The sequence below is a fragment of the Dendrobates tinctorius genome, unplaced genomic scaffold (genome assembly GCF_039654945.1).
Source record: "Dendrobates tinctorius isolate UK_male_01 unplaced genomic scaffold, ASM3965494v1 ptg000011l, whole genome shotgun sequence".
Classification (NCBI taxonomy): domain Eukaryota; kingdom Metazoa; phylum Chordata; class Amphibia; order Anura; family Dendrobatidae; genus Dendrobates; species Dendrobates tinctorius.
Genome location: NW_027361679.1, coordinates 40796950 through 40814005, shown reverse-complemented (window position 1 = coordinate 40814005; position 17056 = coordinate 40796950). Strand labels below are relative to the sequence as shown.

General features: G+C 41.2%; 1 protein-coding gene across 7 annotated transcripts in view; it reads right to left on the bottom strand.

Moving 5' to 3' along the window:
* The window catches only part of MAPK10 (mitogen-activated protein kinase 10), a 367409-nt gene that overhangs the window by 43087 nt on the left and 307266 nt on the right, over positions 1–17056 (bottom strand). For all 7 annotated transcript variants that reach the window (XM_073541540.1, XM_073541533.1, XM_073541530.1 and 4 more), the window contains exons 9-10: positions 12587–12769; positions 4082–4206 (exon numbers count right to left, since the gene is read on the bottom strand). In XM_073541540.1, coding sequence (XP_073397641.1) covers positions 4082–4206; positions 12587–12769 — 308 coding nt within the window. The remainder of the gene's footprint in view (positions 1–4081; positions 4207–12586; positions 12770–17056) is intronic.

Sequence of the window (17056 nt, the reverse complement as noted above, 5' to 3'; positions counted from 1 at the left end):
AAATAATAGTAGGTGCGTTCGCCGCCCGTGGTCCACCGTGCGGTAGGTGACAAGACCGCTGCTGAACAATGGCAGATGCACCTAGTAGGTGCGGTACTGCGCTCGGGTTAACGTCACCCGAACGCTAAGGGCGGCTCCGTACAAACACAGAGTCGCTTGGCGAACACTAAAGCAAAGGCGCGGGCCCTGTTAGCGTCACAGAGGCCTGCGTGTGGCATCACAGCCGCGAACACCAATAGCTGCTGTTACTACAGCGCAGCGGCAGAGAAAGCCGCAAGCGTCGGCGCCAAGGACCGGGCGCCGACGGACGCTAGTGTAGGCGTGGAGCAAGTGGCGTGTAGCTTGCCACAACCCTGGAGCTGACTATACACACTCGGTCACCACTCATAATATCAGAGGGTAGGGGTTTCATAATGAGTCAGACACCAGTCCATGCATCCATCACCATACACACACAGAATAATATGCTACACTAGCGCATGGCTTGGGAAGGACCAATCAGATCCGACACAGGACCTGCACATGTGACCCCTGCTCTCCACTGAGAGGGCACGTTGCAGGCATGCCCAGTAGCACGGCACGAGGACTTAGCCTCTGGAGCGGTTCCCTGCAAAGCAGGTTGCGCTACCATTGCTGCATCGGAGGTGGCAGCAACAACCAGGCTCACAGAACGAGTCTGAGGAGAATGCCTGGCTCGCCGTAATTGCTGAGCAGGAGTCCAAGCGGTCGGAGGAGAATGGGAGACCGCAGGATGTCTGGCTCTGGATTCCCGCTGTGCAGTGCCAGGAATCTGATGCCTAACGATATCTTGCCTAGTTAGGAACAACCTTTGACTTCCTGTTGTCAGTACATCTAAACAAGGAGCAACACTCAATAAGGTGTTATTTCTTGTGATGACTGATTATGTGATATTTAAGTAATACACTTGGGCTAAGAATATAACAATGTGCAGGTTCCAATAATACGATAAGCCAGAGACTAAGGAACCGCAACTAACCAATTCCTTTCCAGTACCCTGCCTAATATTAAGTATTCCACTGCCAGATTCTATTTACGCTAATTATTTTTCTTTTTGGATTAAAAAAATGATTCCATCTCTTGAGATAGCTTTTCTATGTCTACATAAAGGCCCCGTCACACTAAGCGAGATCGCTAGCGATATCGCTTAAGCGTCACCGATTTTGTGACGCAGCAGCGATATTACTAGCGATATCGCTATATGTGACACTTACCTCCGACCGGCTCCCCCGCTGTCTATCGCTGATCGCTTGAGATCGTCCAGGGCCGTTTCTCGTCGGCCGCTTCCTGCTGGCGCCGACGAGCGATGCGTGGACGCGGGCGGGAGGACTTTTTCATCGCCTCGTCTGACAGGTAAGTAACGACCACCGACCGCTGCTGCATCGCTGGTGAGATATGCCTGGTTGGCAGCTCACTAGCGACCATTTAGCGATGCACCAGCGATCCTGACCGGGTCGTATCATGGTCGGGATCGCTGGTGCATCGCTAAATGTGACGGTACCTTAAAATGTTCCCGCTTTGATGACTTGGAGATGCAATTTATTGGAAACTGATTTCCACACAGTCGGGGGCCACTACAGACTAAAATACAGGGGATATTATTCCGTCTCCAGTTACCTGCTGGGAAGTGTTAGCTATTGTCAAGTACTGTACACTTTGTCCTATTCCGACAAATAGATCAGGTGAATGATACGTGTTGACTACTCATCTCCGGATGCAGAAGTGAGCAGAGTAACCCTTTAATGTTTTTAATCATGAACTTGGTGCTTTAAATCACACAGATATGTCTGTTCTATAAAGTAATAACAGTTCCATATAGTGTTATTCCTTAATATTCACTAAGCAACTAAGTAAGACGTCCAGGAATATATCTATTGATTTGGTAAAATCCCTGGATCCATCACATAACTCCTCTCAGAAAATCAGCAACTCCAATGCCTTTTATGACTACTGTTTGAAGATTTCTGGTGTTTATGTCAAATTATACTTCCTACATTTATGCAGAGAGGGAGTGTGTGATTTGTCGCATGACTCTGGATCAGGAAGAACTTTTTAGTGAAATTTTTTGTATTTTTAGGGCAGTATAGTGTATACAATTACACTATCTGGAATAGCTCTATTAGGGTTTCACATTTATGATGTTATTAAGCAGCCAGCAGGATTTTGTAAGTAAACTACAGACATTATCATGTTGCCGATGATAAACTGATTAAAATGATACCTGGGGTGAAGAAATGCGTCTTGTGGCTCTTGTGTAATCAGTGTTAGAAGTAGGCAGAGTCTTAGGGACCCGTCACACGTAGTGAGATCGCTGCTGAATCACAAGTTTTGTGACACAACAGCGATCTCACCAGCGAGATCGCTGTGTGTGACAGCGATCAGCGACCGGCCCCCCTGCCGGTATCGCTGATCGCTGTAGGAAAGCCCTGGACTTTGCATCGCTGCGTGTGACAGGCGGGAGACCAGCGATCAGCTGGTAACTAAAGTACACATCGGGTATCCAAGTGACGTGCGTCCCTTAGAAACCCGATGTGTTCGTTAGTTACCAGCGCGCTGAAGCAGGGAGCTGGTAACTAATGTACACATCGGTTATCTAAGGGATGCACGTGCCTTGGATACCCGATGCGTACGTTAGTTACCAGCTCCCTGCTTCAGCGCGCTGGTAACTAACGAACACAGTGACGCCGCGCGCTCGCTGTCTGTTTGACAGCTCATCAGCGATCACATAGCGACTTACCAGCGATCCTGACACGTTGATATCGTTGTCGGGATCGCTGGTGAGTCGTTATGTGTGACGGGGCCCTTATTCTTGGTGCTCTAGGCCAGAGAAACCAAGGAAACACCTAACCACAGGCCCACCCTGAAGCACTATTAGTCTATCTCTCTCTCTCTATGATGAGGAACATGTTTGTTCAGTTGTCTTCTTATAGTGCTACAGCTATGCTGGACTTCCCTTCTCCTACACTGGCTGCCTGTGAGGTGGAAGCTGAAGCACTGTGGGAGGACTGCAGCTGTAAATGTTTTTGCAATGAGACAAACTTCTGATGTACTGTGTTAGCCCTGCTGTACTGTGTTAGCTCTGTTGTACTGTGTTAACCCTGCTGTACTGTGTTAGCTCTGTTGTACTGTGTTAGCTCTGTTGTACTGTGTTAGCTCTGTTGTACTGTGTTAGCTCTGTTGTACTGTGTTAGCCCTGCTGTACTGTGTTAGCTCTGTTGTACTGTGTTAGTTCTGCTGCAGACTTGTATGTGATCATGAGAGCAAAGTGTCAGTCATCACATGTCTCACCCTGGTAACTTCCTCTTTGATTTAAAATAATCTCTGGAAGCAGATTCTCATGCAGATCAGTGTCAGGCCCATAGAACTTAAAGGGGTATTACTATCACCAGGATCCTATACCAACATGCGTTAGGTGTAAAAATATACTAATATTAGCAAATACCTCACATTAGAAATGTAGCATAATTTTTCTAATTTACTATGTTGCTTACCCAATGTAGGGCATTGCAGTAACTAACACTAACACCAGGGATACCTAAGCTACTTCAATGGCCAACATGGGGTAGGGGATGTGACATAGCAAATCACAAAAACAGTACTACATTTCCAATTGGAGGTATTTGCTAATATTATTACATCTACTAAATATTGAGATAGGGTCTTGGAGATGGGAATACCCCTTTAACAGCCCTTTACATATAACAAAAAAGTTAATTTCTCTGGAATAAGACATCTGATCACAGATATGAAGGTAATATTTAGCGTCCTATGATCTATATGCCCAAAAGAAGGGTTGATCCTACTGACAGATTCCTTTTAAGCCTAGTGTGTCCATAATGGGCTACAGCTGAATAGATTGCTATCTGCCATTATTAATGAATTTGTAAATTGGTCTAAAAACAGTTTATTCTGATATCACATTTATTAATATATTTATTAGATCATAATAACTCGAATAAAACAATAACGCTGAATTTTAAATAGAAGTATACAAGTATGAAAATGGCTCCTGTGGTAAGTTTAAGTCTAGTGATATTTTCAGAATGCGAATACAAAGTCTTACCGCTTCAACTTCTGCAGGGTCATACCAAACATTTATGTAGGGGTGCTGTAGCGCTTCATCCACTGATATCCTCTTTGCTGGGTCAATCACTAGCATCTTTGATAAAAGGTCTCTTGCTTGGCTGGCTGGATAAGAAATAATGGTGACAACATGATTTCTGTCACTAATATAGCCACATTTATACAGGGTAAATTAGGCTTAATACATTATATTAATACTAAAAATAGAAGTGGTGATCACCAACGTAATATAAACAGTAAGACTTAACTTTTTCTTGGTATGTGTTAAAATGTTTAAAAGAGGTCTGTATCAGAGATACAAAATTTCAAAATGTTTATGAAATGGTTTTCCTTCTTCTTTGTGCATTTATACTGAAGTAACACACAAGGAAAAAAGGAGTAGAAACATATGTGATACAAACCAGAATATGTTAAACTTTTAAACTGAACTTGATGTCTTAACCCCTTAGTGACGGAGCCAATTTGCAGCTTAATGACCAGGCTAATTTTTACAATTCTAATTTTGCAATTTTCAAACTTTTCATTTTTATGCCCTTAAATCAGAGAGATATGTCACACAAAATAGTTAATAAATAACACTGCGCAACAAATTTTAGGGAAGTTCTTGTCCCCTGAAAAAATGTTATTGCATCTTATAGATTTTGATATGCTGAACACAAATATGTGATGCAAAAGTCTGTATTGCGTAAGATTTTTAACCCCTTCATGACGGAGCTTTTTTTGATTTTTCGCTCCACTTCTTTCCAGAGCCATAACTTTTTTATTTTCCATCAATATGGCCATGTGAGGGCTTTTTTTTTGTGGGACGAGTTGTACTTTTGAAGGACATCATTGGTTTTACCATGTCATGCACTCGAAAACGGGAAAAAAAATTCTAAGTGCGGTGAAATTGCAAAAGTGCAATCCCACACTTGTTTTTTGTTTGGCTTTTTTACTAGGTTCACCAAATGCTAAAACTGACCTACCATTATGATTCTCCAGGTCATTACAAGTTCATAGACACCAAACATGTCTAGGTTCTCTTTTATCTAAGTGGTGAAAAAAATTCCAAAGTTTGCTAAAAAAAATAAAAAATTGCGCAATTTTCCAAGACCCGTAGCGTCTCCATTTTTCGTGATCTGGGGTCGGGTGAGGGCTTATTTTTTGCGTGCCGAGCGGACGTTTTTAATTGTACCACATTTATGCTGATATGTTCTTTTGATTGCCCGTTATTGCATTTTAATGCAATGTCGTGGCGAACAAAAAAAAAGGAATTCTGGCGTTTTGATTTTTTTATCGCTATGCCGTTTAGCGATCAGGTTATTTCTTTTTTTATTGATAGATCGGGTGATTCTGAAAGCGATGATACCAAATATGTGTGGGTTTGATTTTTTTTTTTTATTGTTTTATTTTGATTGGGGCGAAAGGGGGGTGTTTGAACTTTCAATTTTTTTAAATATTTTTAAACACTTTTTTTTTTTACTTTTTGCATGCTTCAATAGCCTCCATAGGAGGCTAGAAGCTGCCATAGCGCAATCGCCTCTGCTACATACAGTTGATGCTCAGATCACCTCTATGCAGCAGAATTACAGGCTTGCTATGAGCGCCGACCACAGGGTGGCGCTCATAGCAATTTGCCACCAACAACCACAGAGGTCTCGAGGAGACCTCTGGTTGTGATAGCAACACAGCGATGACCCCCAACCACGTGAGTGGGCTCATCGCTGTGCGGATTTCCGGACAGGCGTCCGGAAGTGCATTTAAATGCCCGCTGTCAGAGTTTGACAGCGGCATTTAACTACTTAATAGGCATTGGCGGATTGCGATTCCGCTCGTCCCTATTGCGGGCACATGTCAGCAGTTAAAAACAACTGACATGTCGCGGCTTTGAGGTGGACTCACCGCCGGAGCCCACCTCAAAGCGGGGGATACTGCCAGCTGACGTACTATTCCATCAGCTGGCAGTAAGGGGTTAAGAAACAACAGTATATAGTCCACATTATGATGTCCGAGACACTACATACATGTGCATCGATGTCAGTAGCAAAAGCAATTGTTCTAAAGTGTTTTGCAGACGACTTTTGTTTATAATCCATGTCAGATGCTTCTCAAATAAGATTCCAGCAATAGTCAGCCTGCATTGACGTACTCCACTTTCCCTGGTACCTTTTCTCCATCAGCGCAATGTCTTGGTGAAATCTTTCACCGTGTTTATCGCTAATGGCACCAAGATTGGCTGGAAAAAAAGTCCAAGTGAGAATGTAGAAAATGCACTTTTAGCGACATATTGCATTTCATCAAATGATATGCTGTGAGCATGTTGACCACGAGTTGTTCAAAGTTCAGTGCCCTGCTGTTGCCAAGGAAGTTGAAGGTCACACCTTTAAAGGCTCTCCATGCCACTTGTGTAAAAGACCATCAAAGCTACTGTCATTCATTATAGCTCTGATCTGTGGGCCAATAAACATACCTTCTTTAATCCTTGCACCACTTATTCTTTGAAATTTCTGTCACAAGTAAGAAAACACTTCTGATTCTTTGTTCATTGCTTTGACAAAAATTTTCATAAGCCCAAGTTTAATATGCAAAGGAGGGAGAAATATCTTTGCTGGACCAACGAGAGGATTAAGTTTAACATTCTTCTGTCCAGCAACCAGTTTTTCGCGGAGTGGCCAGTCCTTTCTGAAATAGTGCATTTCTCGTGCACGACTGTCCCACTCACAAACAAAACAACAATACTTGGTATATCCAAGTTGCAGTCCAAGAAGAAGTGCAACAACTTTTAGATCACCACATATGTTCCACTTATAACTTCTATAATTAATGTGGGTCAACAGTAACTCCATATTCTCATACGTTTCCTTCATGTGTACGGCATGTCCAATAGGTATAGAAGGATAGATATTTCCATTGTGTAGCAAAACAGCCTTCAGACTTAAAACTGACGAGTCAATGAACAGTCGCCATTCCTTCGGGTCATGTTCGCATCCAAAAGCACCAAACAACCCCAAGAAGTCGTTGCAAAAGGTTAAACTGTCGACATGGTTGAAAAATTGATTAAGGTCTTCTTGACGACTGCGAAAAACAGAAACTCTTATTCTTGGCAATAAGAGATTCACTTCTTGTAGCCTTGATCCCAATAATTCTGCCTGCCTCTTTGACAATTTCAAATCTCTGACCAAGTCACTCAGATCAGCTTGACTGAACAGATGTGGATTAGATGTAGAAGGCTCAAAGTCTGGATCTGCAGCAGTTTCATTTTCCACTGACATTGTTAGTTCATGTTCGTCATCCTCCATTGTCCATACTTTGGGCAGCTTTGGAACATGAAGACTTTCATCATGTGGCACTGGTCTTATGGCTGAAGGAAGATTAGGATATTCTATTGATTTCTTGTTCTTTGCTGAATATCCAGTTACATTTGTATGGCAGAAGTAGCAATCTGTTACATGATCTCTCTGCTCTCTCCATATCATTGAGACAGCATATGGCATTGAAGGTCATGATCCATTCAGCCATGCTCTAACTATGTCAGTCTTGTCTTTTGATTCCTCCCATGCCCAGGAGATGTGGTATGCTCCATACACGGTCAGTCGAATGATTCACTGCGCCTGTGCGGAATTCGCATAAGTGCTTGCATATGTGTAGATCAGCAATTTATGTTATTTCAGTGGAAAATTTTGGAATATACTGTTTCAGAAAAAGTTTATATATGAGTTTTTTTTAGAATTATAACAGAATATTATAATGTCTTGTATCATTTCTCAAAAATCTGAAGTCATTTATGAAATCAGCATGAAAAAATCGTCAGGAACACTCAAAATTGTCTGAGGGACAAAACCTTGGTAACACAGTCTAACATTTCCCACATGTCTACTTTACATCAGGACTATTTTGGAAACAATTATTTTTTTTTTTCGTTGGGAACACATAAGGGTTAAAAGTTGACCAGCGATTTCTCATTTTTACAACAAAATTTACAAAACCATCTTTTTTTAGGAACCACCTCACATTTGAAGTCACTTTGAGGGGTCTATATGGTAGAAAATACCTAAAAGTGACACCATTCTAAAAACTGCACCCTTCAAGCTGATCAAAACCACATTCAAGAAGTTTATTAACCCTTTACGTGCTTCACAGGAACTGAAGCAATGTGGAAGAAAAAAATTAACATTTAACTTTTTTTACAAATTAATTTACTTCAGAACCATTTTTTTTTATTTTCACAAGTGTAAAAGGAGAAAAAGCAACCACAAAATTTGTTGTGCAAATTCTCCTGAATACGTCGATACCCCACATGTGGGGGTAAACCAGTGTTTGGGCACACCGCAAGGCTTGGAAGGGAAGGAGCGCCGTTTGACTTTTTCAATGCAGAATTGGCTGGAATTGAGATTGGACGCCATGTCGCATTTGGAGAGCCCCTGATGTGCCTAAACAGTGGAAACACCCACAAGTGACACCCTTTTGGAAACTAGACCCCTTAAGGAACTTATCTAGATGTGTGGTGAGCACTTTGAACCCCCAAGTGCTTCACAGAAGTTTATAACCCAGAGCCATGAAAATAAAAAATGTTTTTTTTTTTTCTCAAAAATTATTTTTTAGCCTGAAATTTTTTCTTTTCACGAGGGTAACAGGAGATATTGGACCCCAAAAGTTGTTGTCCAATTTATCCTGAGTACCCTGGCACCCCATATGTGGGAGAACCACTGTTTGGGCGCATGGCAGAGCTCAGAAGGGAAGGAGCGCCGTTTTGGAATGCAGAGTTTGATGGAATAGTCTGCGGGCGTCATGTTGCGTTTGCAGAGCCCTTGATATGCCCGAACAGTAGAAACCCCCCACATGTGACCCCATTTTGGAAACTAGACCCCCCAAGGAGATTATCTAGATGTGTGGTGAGCACTTTGAACCCCTAAGTGCTTCACAGAAGTTTATACTGCCGAGCCGTGAAAATAAAAAAATAATTTTTTCCCTCAAAAATCATTTTTCAGCCTCAAGTTTTTTATTTTCACAAGGGTAGCAGGAGATATTGGACCCCAAAAATTGTTGTCCATTTTATCCAGAGTACCCTGGTACCCCATATGTGGGGGGACCACTGTTTGGGCGCATGGCAGAGCTCAGAAGGGAAGGAGCACCATTTTGGAATGCAGAGTTTGATGGAATAGTCTGCGGGTGTCATGTTGAATTTGCAGAGCCCTTGATGTGCCTAAAGAGTAGAAACCCCCACATGTGACCCCATTTTGGAAACTAGACCCCCCAAGGAGCTTATCTAGATGTGTGGTGAGCACAGAAGTTTATAATGCCGACCCGTGAAAGTAAAAAAATAATTTTTTCCCACAAAAATAATTTTTTAGCCCCCAATTTTTTATTTTCCCAAGGGTAACAGGAGAAATTAGACTCCCAAAGTTGTTGTGCAATTTGTCCTGAGTACGCTGAACCCCGTATGTTGGGGCAAACCACTGTTTGGGCACACTTCGGGGCTCGGAAGGGAGCACCGTTTGAATTTTTGAAAGCAAAATTGGCTGGAATCAATGGTGGTGCTGTTTGGAGTCCCCCGGAGGTGCCTAAACAGTGGAAACCCCTCAATTCTAATTCCAACCCTAACCCCAACACACCCCTAACCCTAATCCCAACCATAATCACGACTCTAACTCAACACACCCGTAACCCTAATCCCAAACCTAACCATAACTCTAACCACAACCCTAACCACAACCCTAACCCTAATCCCAACCCTAATCCGAACCCTAACCATAACCCTAACAAACCTAACCCCAACACATCCCTAGCCCTAATCCCAACCCTAATCCTAATCCCAACCCTAACTCTAATCCCTAACCCTAATCCCAACCCTAAACCTAACCCTAATTCCAACTCTAACCCTAATTCCAACTCTAACCCACACCCTAATTCCAACCCTAACTCTAGCCCAACTCACTTTAGCCTAACTCTAACCCTAATGGGAAAATGAAAATAAATATATTTTCTTTATTTCATTATTTTTCTCTAACTAAGGGGGGGAGGTATTTACTATTTTTTTTATTTTAATCACTGTGATAGGGTCTATCACAGTGACCAAAATTAACCAAAAGGAAAAATCTTCCTATTGTTGCCGGGTGCCGGCTGGCAGATCTCAGCGGGTGCACTGCGCATGCACCCGCCATTTTCTTACGGGAAGAAGACGCCGGCGGCCATGGGGGGAGGCCTGGAGACTGAGGGACACCGGGAGGTACTCTGGCTAAGGGGTGTAAAGCTGTCATCACATTAAAAGGAGGCCACTTTGAGGATTCTAAGTTTTAAAACATTCTGGTTTGTTTTGCAAGTATTAAATAATTGTTTCCATGCTCCTTTGTGGTTTTTTCACCTTCAGTCAGTCTACAATGCGCACATTCCAATAAGAACAAGGAAACATTACATGAACAGGTGTGTCCAAACTTTTCACTGGTAAATTAAAGGGCATGTCACACTAAGAGATATCGCTAGCAATATCGCTATAACTTGTGACGTTATAGCGATATTGCTAGGAATATATCGCTATGTCTGATACTTACCTACCACCCGCTCCCCCGCTGCTTATCGCTGATCACGCGAGAACGTCCTGGACTGTTTATCGTCGTCAGCTTCCTGCGGCGCTTCCTGCTGTGACGACGAGCGACGCATGGAGCCGGGCGGGAGGATGCAGGATCGCCTGGTGTGACAGGTAAGTAGCGACCCCCGTCCCCAGCGATGTCGCTAGTGAGAACTGCCTGTGTGGCAGCTCACTAGCGACCACTTAGCGATGCACCAGCGATCCTGACCGCGTCATATCGCTGGTCGGGATCGCTGGTACATCGCTAAGTGTGACAGTACCTTAAGTCTATTTTGCATGAGATATTTGTGACTACTTTTCAAAAGAGTATACAGATAGCACAGCATGAGATCACAGCTGATTCTTTTTGTAAGGTAATTTTCCAACCCTATTTTTAAACAATGTTTTACTTCAAAGAAAAAATAATTTACGATTCCATGCTGTCCTGTCTGTATATTCTCTTTTGCGTCCTCTCCTGCCCAGGAGCTGTGGTAGGCTCAGACCACGTTCCTGCACGGTCAGACACAGCTATTACACAGTACACAGCAGGGACACATTTATAAGATTATCTCAGCACAGGAACATTTTATTTAACACATTCAATTGTGGAAATTATTATTATTCCTATATCTATTGATTAAAATGAACTTTTATTCTGGGGAAACCCCTTTAAGTGACAAGAAGTCACAAAAGATGTGTTACTATGCATAGACATATGTTATCTTTTTTTTGCATGTCTGATAGTTTTGAGACACTGATGGACATACTAAAATGTTGCCAATATATAAACAGACAGAATGAATGTTCAAGATGGCAGACTTTCAATATGGGCATAAAATATTACCTTAGTGGGTAATACAAAAAGATGCTATAGACTATGATAAAAAATATATGAATGCATTATTAATTCATGCAATTCAAACTTTCTCATAAAATAACTAATGTTGTACTCACGTTGCATCAAGTGCAGACTATTCTGATATAATGCTGTAATATAGGAATATCTAAACATTGTTGTACTATTTCCCATTACGGTTTGTGATGACGTGTTCTTGAACCAGCACACATGTCCTTCTACCAAATATATGAAAAGACACCACTTTTGCCAATTACATAATCCTCTCTGCTCATTGTAAGTCACTGGATGAGTCATTGTGACGTGAGACATCACATGCTGTGATCTTTATATGACTGCTCATCCATTGTGGATCTGATCTATTGAATCCAATCTTTAGCTGACCTTTCCCAATGTATATGATACATGTGTGTGAAAGGAGGACAAAAGGCAATTTTAGATTCACATAAAATCAAAACTAAAAATCTCATTATCTAAAGCCTAAAGCCCCCGTCTCACATAGCGATCTCGCTAGCAAGATCGTTGCTGAGTCACAAGTTTTGTGATGCAACAGCGATCTCACCAGCGAGATCGCTGTGTGTAACAGCGATCAGCGACCGCCCCCCCTGCCGGGTATCGCTGATCGCTGTGGAATCCTCTGGACATTTTTGGGGTCGCTGGTCTCCCGCTGGCCAGTACGCATTGCTGCGTGTGACAGGCGGGAAACCAGCGACCAGGAGCTGGTAACCAAGGTGCACATCGAGTTTCTAAGGGGTGCACGGCACTTAGAAACCCGATGTGTACCTTAGTTACCAGCTCCCTGCATCAGCGCGCTGGTAACTAAGGGTACACAGCAACGAGCGTGCTCGTCGTCGCTGTGCTGACCACTGGTGAAGCTGCCTGTTTGGCAGCTCACCAGCAATCATGTAGCGACATACCGGCGATCCTGACACGTTCATATCGTTGTCGTGATCGCTGGTTAGTCGCTTTGTGTGACGGGGCCTTAACTGGGAAGGAAACGGACACATATGTAGCGAGGGTAAATTACCAATGTAGCTGATGTACATTAATTGAAAAACCTCATGTGATATATTTTATACACCTACCTTTAAGTTTATTATGCTCAGAATCTGCTGGAAATAGAGAGTCTGGGAAAAGCTTGGGGAAGGTGAGACCAGCGTATTTAGGCCGATTTTCTACATAGTTCCGAACTGTTGGCTGAAGTTTTTTCATGAATTCTGGACACGGTGTTCCCAGCTGCTCTATGACTTTGTTCCACTGGTCAATGTCTGAACATATGTTAAGGAATTAACAGTACTTTCAGAAGAATAGCATTGTGATTTTATAGAAGACAGAAAATAAAAATAGCCATTATTCTGTGAGATCTCCATCTTTTCTAAAGTTAATATTTACTTGTTCCAATATTGCCTTTTTCATGTACCGTATTTTTATTATTTCTGCACTACCCAGATGCACAGCTGAGCTGAGCTTAAAAGAACACTTATATGTGCACAGAGGGGGAGCGGTGACTGTAGCAGATGTGATACATCCATGGGAAACTGGCCTAAAGACCCCCATACATATTGGACTAATATCAGCCAAACCTTCTGATATTGATGGTTACACCAACGGTCTAGTGTGTTTGGGGGGCACCAGTCAACTGACTGTTGGGGGAGATGTTGATCGGGTATGACCGATTTAGTAATGCCAATTGCTTTGTTCTCCCAAAGATAAGTTGCTGGCTAAGATATCTGTTGGTTCTCGTAGATGACACAGAAGTGATCAGTCGAATGAGCTCCTCTATGGGATAGATGGCTGTTGGCCGAACAATTGGCAGAAGCATTAATTAGCCGACAGCCAATGTGTATGGGGCGTTTTTAATCTATCTCTATAACTTGTTTTGGTATGTTTAATTATTTTGTTGCCAACTTTAAGTCTGGGATGTCACCCAAGAGTAGAGTAATTACCTGTAATTTCTGGACTATGACCACATTATATTCATAATGAATCTTTTCTCATAACTACAATCTCCATGGTTGACAACAATTTTGGAGTATTTAAGCCCAACCCAAACCCCCACAGGAAATCCTCACACCTTATAGTTACACCCCTGATGCATCCCAAAATCTTAATTTTGAATGGGGTTTATATAATCCCAGGCCCATTGGATCCATATGTTTCGGAAAGCTGGGATAGTTGGCAATGAGGCATCTCTTCTCACTTGCATACTTATACAGTAAATGTTGTAACAGATAGGAAGAAAGTATATAAAAAAGCAAAAAGAAATGCCTCCGCTTTTAAGTGGATATTAAATAATTAAAAATAATCTTAACAGGTATCTTGAAATTGTACCCAAGGATGAGCCAGATTAGTGTAAGTCCACAATTCTCTTCTTGATATCTTGGCTGATTTCATGAGACTTTCCCATGCTGCTACACAAAGAAGAAGTGTGTTTCAGGTGTGCATTAAAATACATCCACAGAAGCTTCCAAACACATGGCATCATCATATGGGCAGTCCAGAATTGTTTAAAGGCGTAGTAATCTTAGTGTAAACTTTTGACTTTGCAGTAAGTAATAAAAATGCCTGTAAATCATTCTCTCTCTCTCATTCTGGCATTTGGCAAATAATAATAATTATGGTAATCCTAACTGACCTAAAACGGGAAAGGTTTATTCTGATTTCATGTCAGATATTGAGAAAAACATGCATATGTGTTATATATTGTGTATATAAATTTCTAGTTTCAACGGTATACTGTATATATGTATTGTTTTGACTAAATTACAAAGGAAATGTGTCATCTCTAACTTTAGCCCTTTAAGAGATCTTTTCATCTTCCACTTACTTAACTATTCACAATAACAGTCATTTTGACCAGGGCTGCTGAAAATTTTACATGCCATTGTATGGGTTCCCAAATTTTAGACTTTGAAGACACCTGTTGGAAAATAAGCTGCAGATCCAAAAGTGCCAGCTTTCTGGTTCTTGGGTTTTTTGGTGCGTTAAGATCTAAAACCAAAATATATAATTTATATAACATGTTCACAGGAGTCATTAAATCTAGAAATAAGATGAAAGTACTTCATTTTCAGGATATTTATGTTCCGGACATCCTAAAGAATGGAGCTCTGGAGCGCATGTCAATGGGGAATTTAAAAGCCCTGCTCTTGGAATCTGAAGTTGGGGCAGTGATCAAATCCCCACTTGCCGCAAGTTTTTCACTCTCCCATGGATAAGTGATACATTGTGATGTTGCGAATATAACCCTTTACCATGAAATAGAAAGGCAACATATGGCGGATGCAAACAAATCTGTTTAACCTGATATTTGTACCAGATTATCAACAGTGAATTTATTTTTATAGTAAAACATCAAGACGCATTAACTAAAATGACACCAATATTGTATTTCTTCAGGGCAGCTAATAAGGTATGAAAAATTACTGTAATATTATAGAATAAAATGACGTCCAGAAGAAAATAACTCATAAGATCTCATTAAAGTTTAAGCATCCTAAGACGCAGAAACATTCAAAAAAATGAATTCATAAAACATGAATCTGTTCCAGCATTAAAAATCTATAAATGCTTATGCTTAGCTATACACATTCGTATTGCGTATATGGCACCTGCCAACTGCATTAGGTTCTTCTGCATGGATGGAATATACAATAAAAGCTTCATTTTAGCATAAAACGTAAATATTATAAACTTTAAGGCATGGTTCATCGTTACAACAGCATGGATACGTCACAGTGATCATGCCATAATATCTACCATTGTCTACAGTAATACAGATATCTAAATTAGGTAAGTTATCATAACTCACAAGAAATAATAACCTTGTCATTGACAGGTGCTGCAGAGATGAATTCGCCATTTGTCACAATGTACCAAAGTATCACGATTCGATGATAGTGGTTAATTTTTTTCATAGGAACGCAAGTAGACTATGTAGCGCAGTGTTTTTTACTGCAGGAAACAGTTTCTGCAAAAGCTACAAGATTTCCGAAATCCCATGGAGAAAAGCTTCATTTTTTATTCCTTACGAGAACTGCAGCTTTTTTGATATCTGCATCACGTCCATTCTCTCAGTGTTTTTGCAGCGTTTTTTAGCCCATAGAAAGCAAAGAGAAATTGCAAAAATGAATGCCCACAGTTGGCGAACCAAAAAAAACCAAAAACAGGTGAACACCTATAAAATAGACGTAAAAAAGGCAAAAAAGAAATGTTAATTTTTATGCAAACAAAAAAAGGCACAAAACGCCAAAAACCCGACAAAAAAAATCAGGAGCAAATGAAAGAATTGAATCAGACCCATAGTCTTTATCTGTATTGTACCAATTTATTTCTTTAATATGACCGGTCTTATGACGGGCTTTCAATTTATGGAGAGTAATAAAACAACTCTATAAGGGCTTGCTCACAAGCTGCGCTTTTAAGCGCGTTTTACAAATGTAAAAAAGTACCAGCAAAGTGAATGAGATTTCTGAAATCCCATGTACAGTACACACTGCTTATTTTTTTTTTTTTTTTGTGGATTTTAACCATCAAGGTGGTTTTCAAATCTGTATCTTAAAAAATTTTTTCAGCGTTTTTGCAGTGTTTTTCACCCTTTCAAATTAATGGGGAAAAATTGCAAGTCAAAAATGCAATGATGTTACTTTCAACACTCTGGTTTTTGAGGCGAAAAATTTACTGCATGACTCAATGTGCGCGCATACCCTAAAGTTAGGAAACGCTGAGTACATGCGAATATGCCGAGTGGAATATAGTGATCTCGAATTAACAAGAAATATGTTGTGTTCTATGATTTGACCAGCAGATGGAGCCCTAACTATTCAGTGATGCATTGCGCTTAGCGGCATGAATGAACGCTTGTGGGAGGAAGCGGTTGCCAAGACACACATGAAAAGCCAGATATATTAACCTTGAGCCCTGATACTCCACTGATGAACTGTGGAACTTCAGCAGAGGTCTATCTCTACTAGACAGCATTAGTTAGTTTATTACAGTGCGGCTGGAGGACCAGCACACAATCTACATAGACCAGGGAGTGTGCGTCATCCGAATTTCCCTGTGTACAACTATATACATGCAAGTGGTTGCAAAGCTGAATTAAAAACATTTTCAAAATTTCGAAGAAATTAATTGAAATGCCTTTATAATGCACGCTTCCTTATATCCTGGACCCTCTACAAAAACAGACCATGTTTTATGAAAGAAAGTGAAAATTCAAGAGTCCTAAAAGTGTGCTAAACATGAAATATGTACCCAATTTTCACATTCACTTAGACTGACCAGGGGAACTTCATGCAAGAAATATGTATGATGAGCTGCTGGCTTATAAAGTAATGATGTGTTGTCCAGCATCTCATCTGGCAGGTTTCTACATTACCATCGGTATCGGAAAAAGTCAATGGGACGGCAATTTTTATGTTAGGAGGGGTCACGCTTGCGAGTGTGATGCGAGAAACTCGCGCAACAATACCTGGCATTGCTGCCGGAACTCGGGACCGAAGTGTGCGGCTGCATGTATTTCTATGTAGCGGCTGCGCACTCCGGTCCCGATA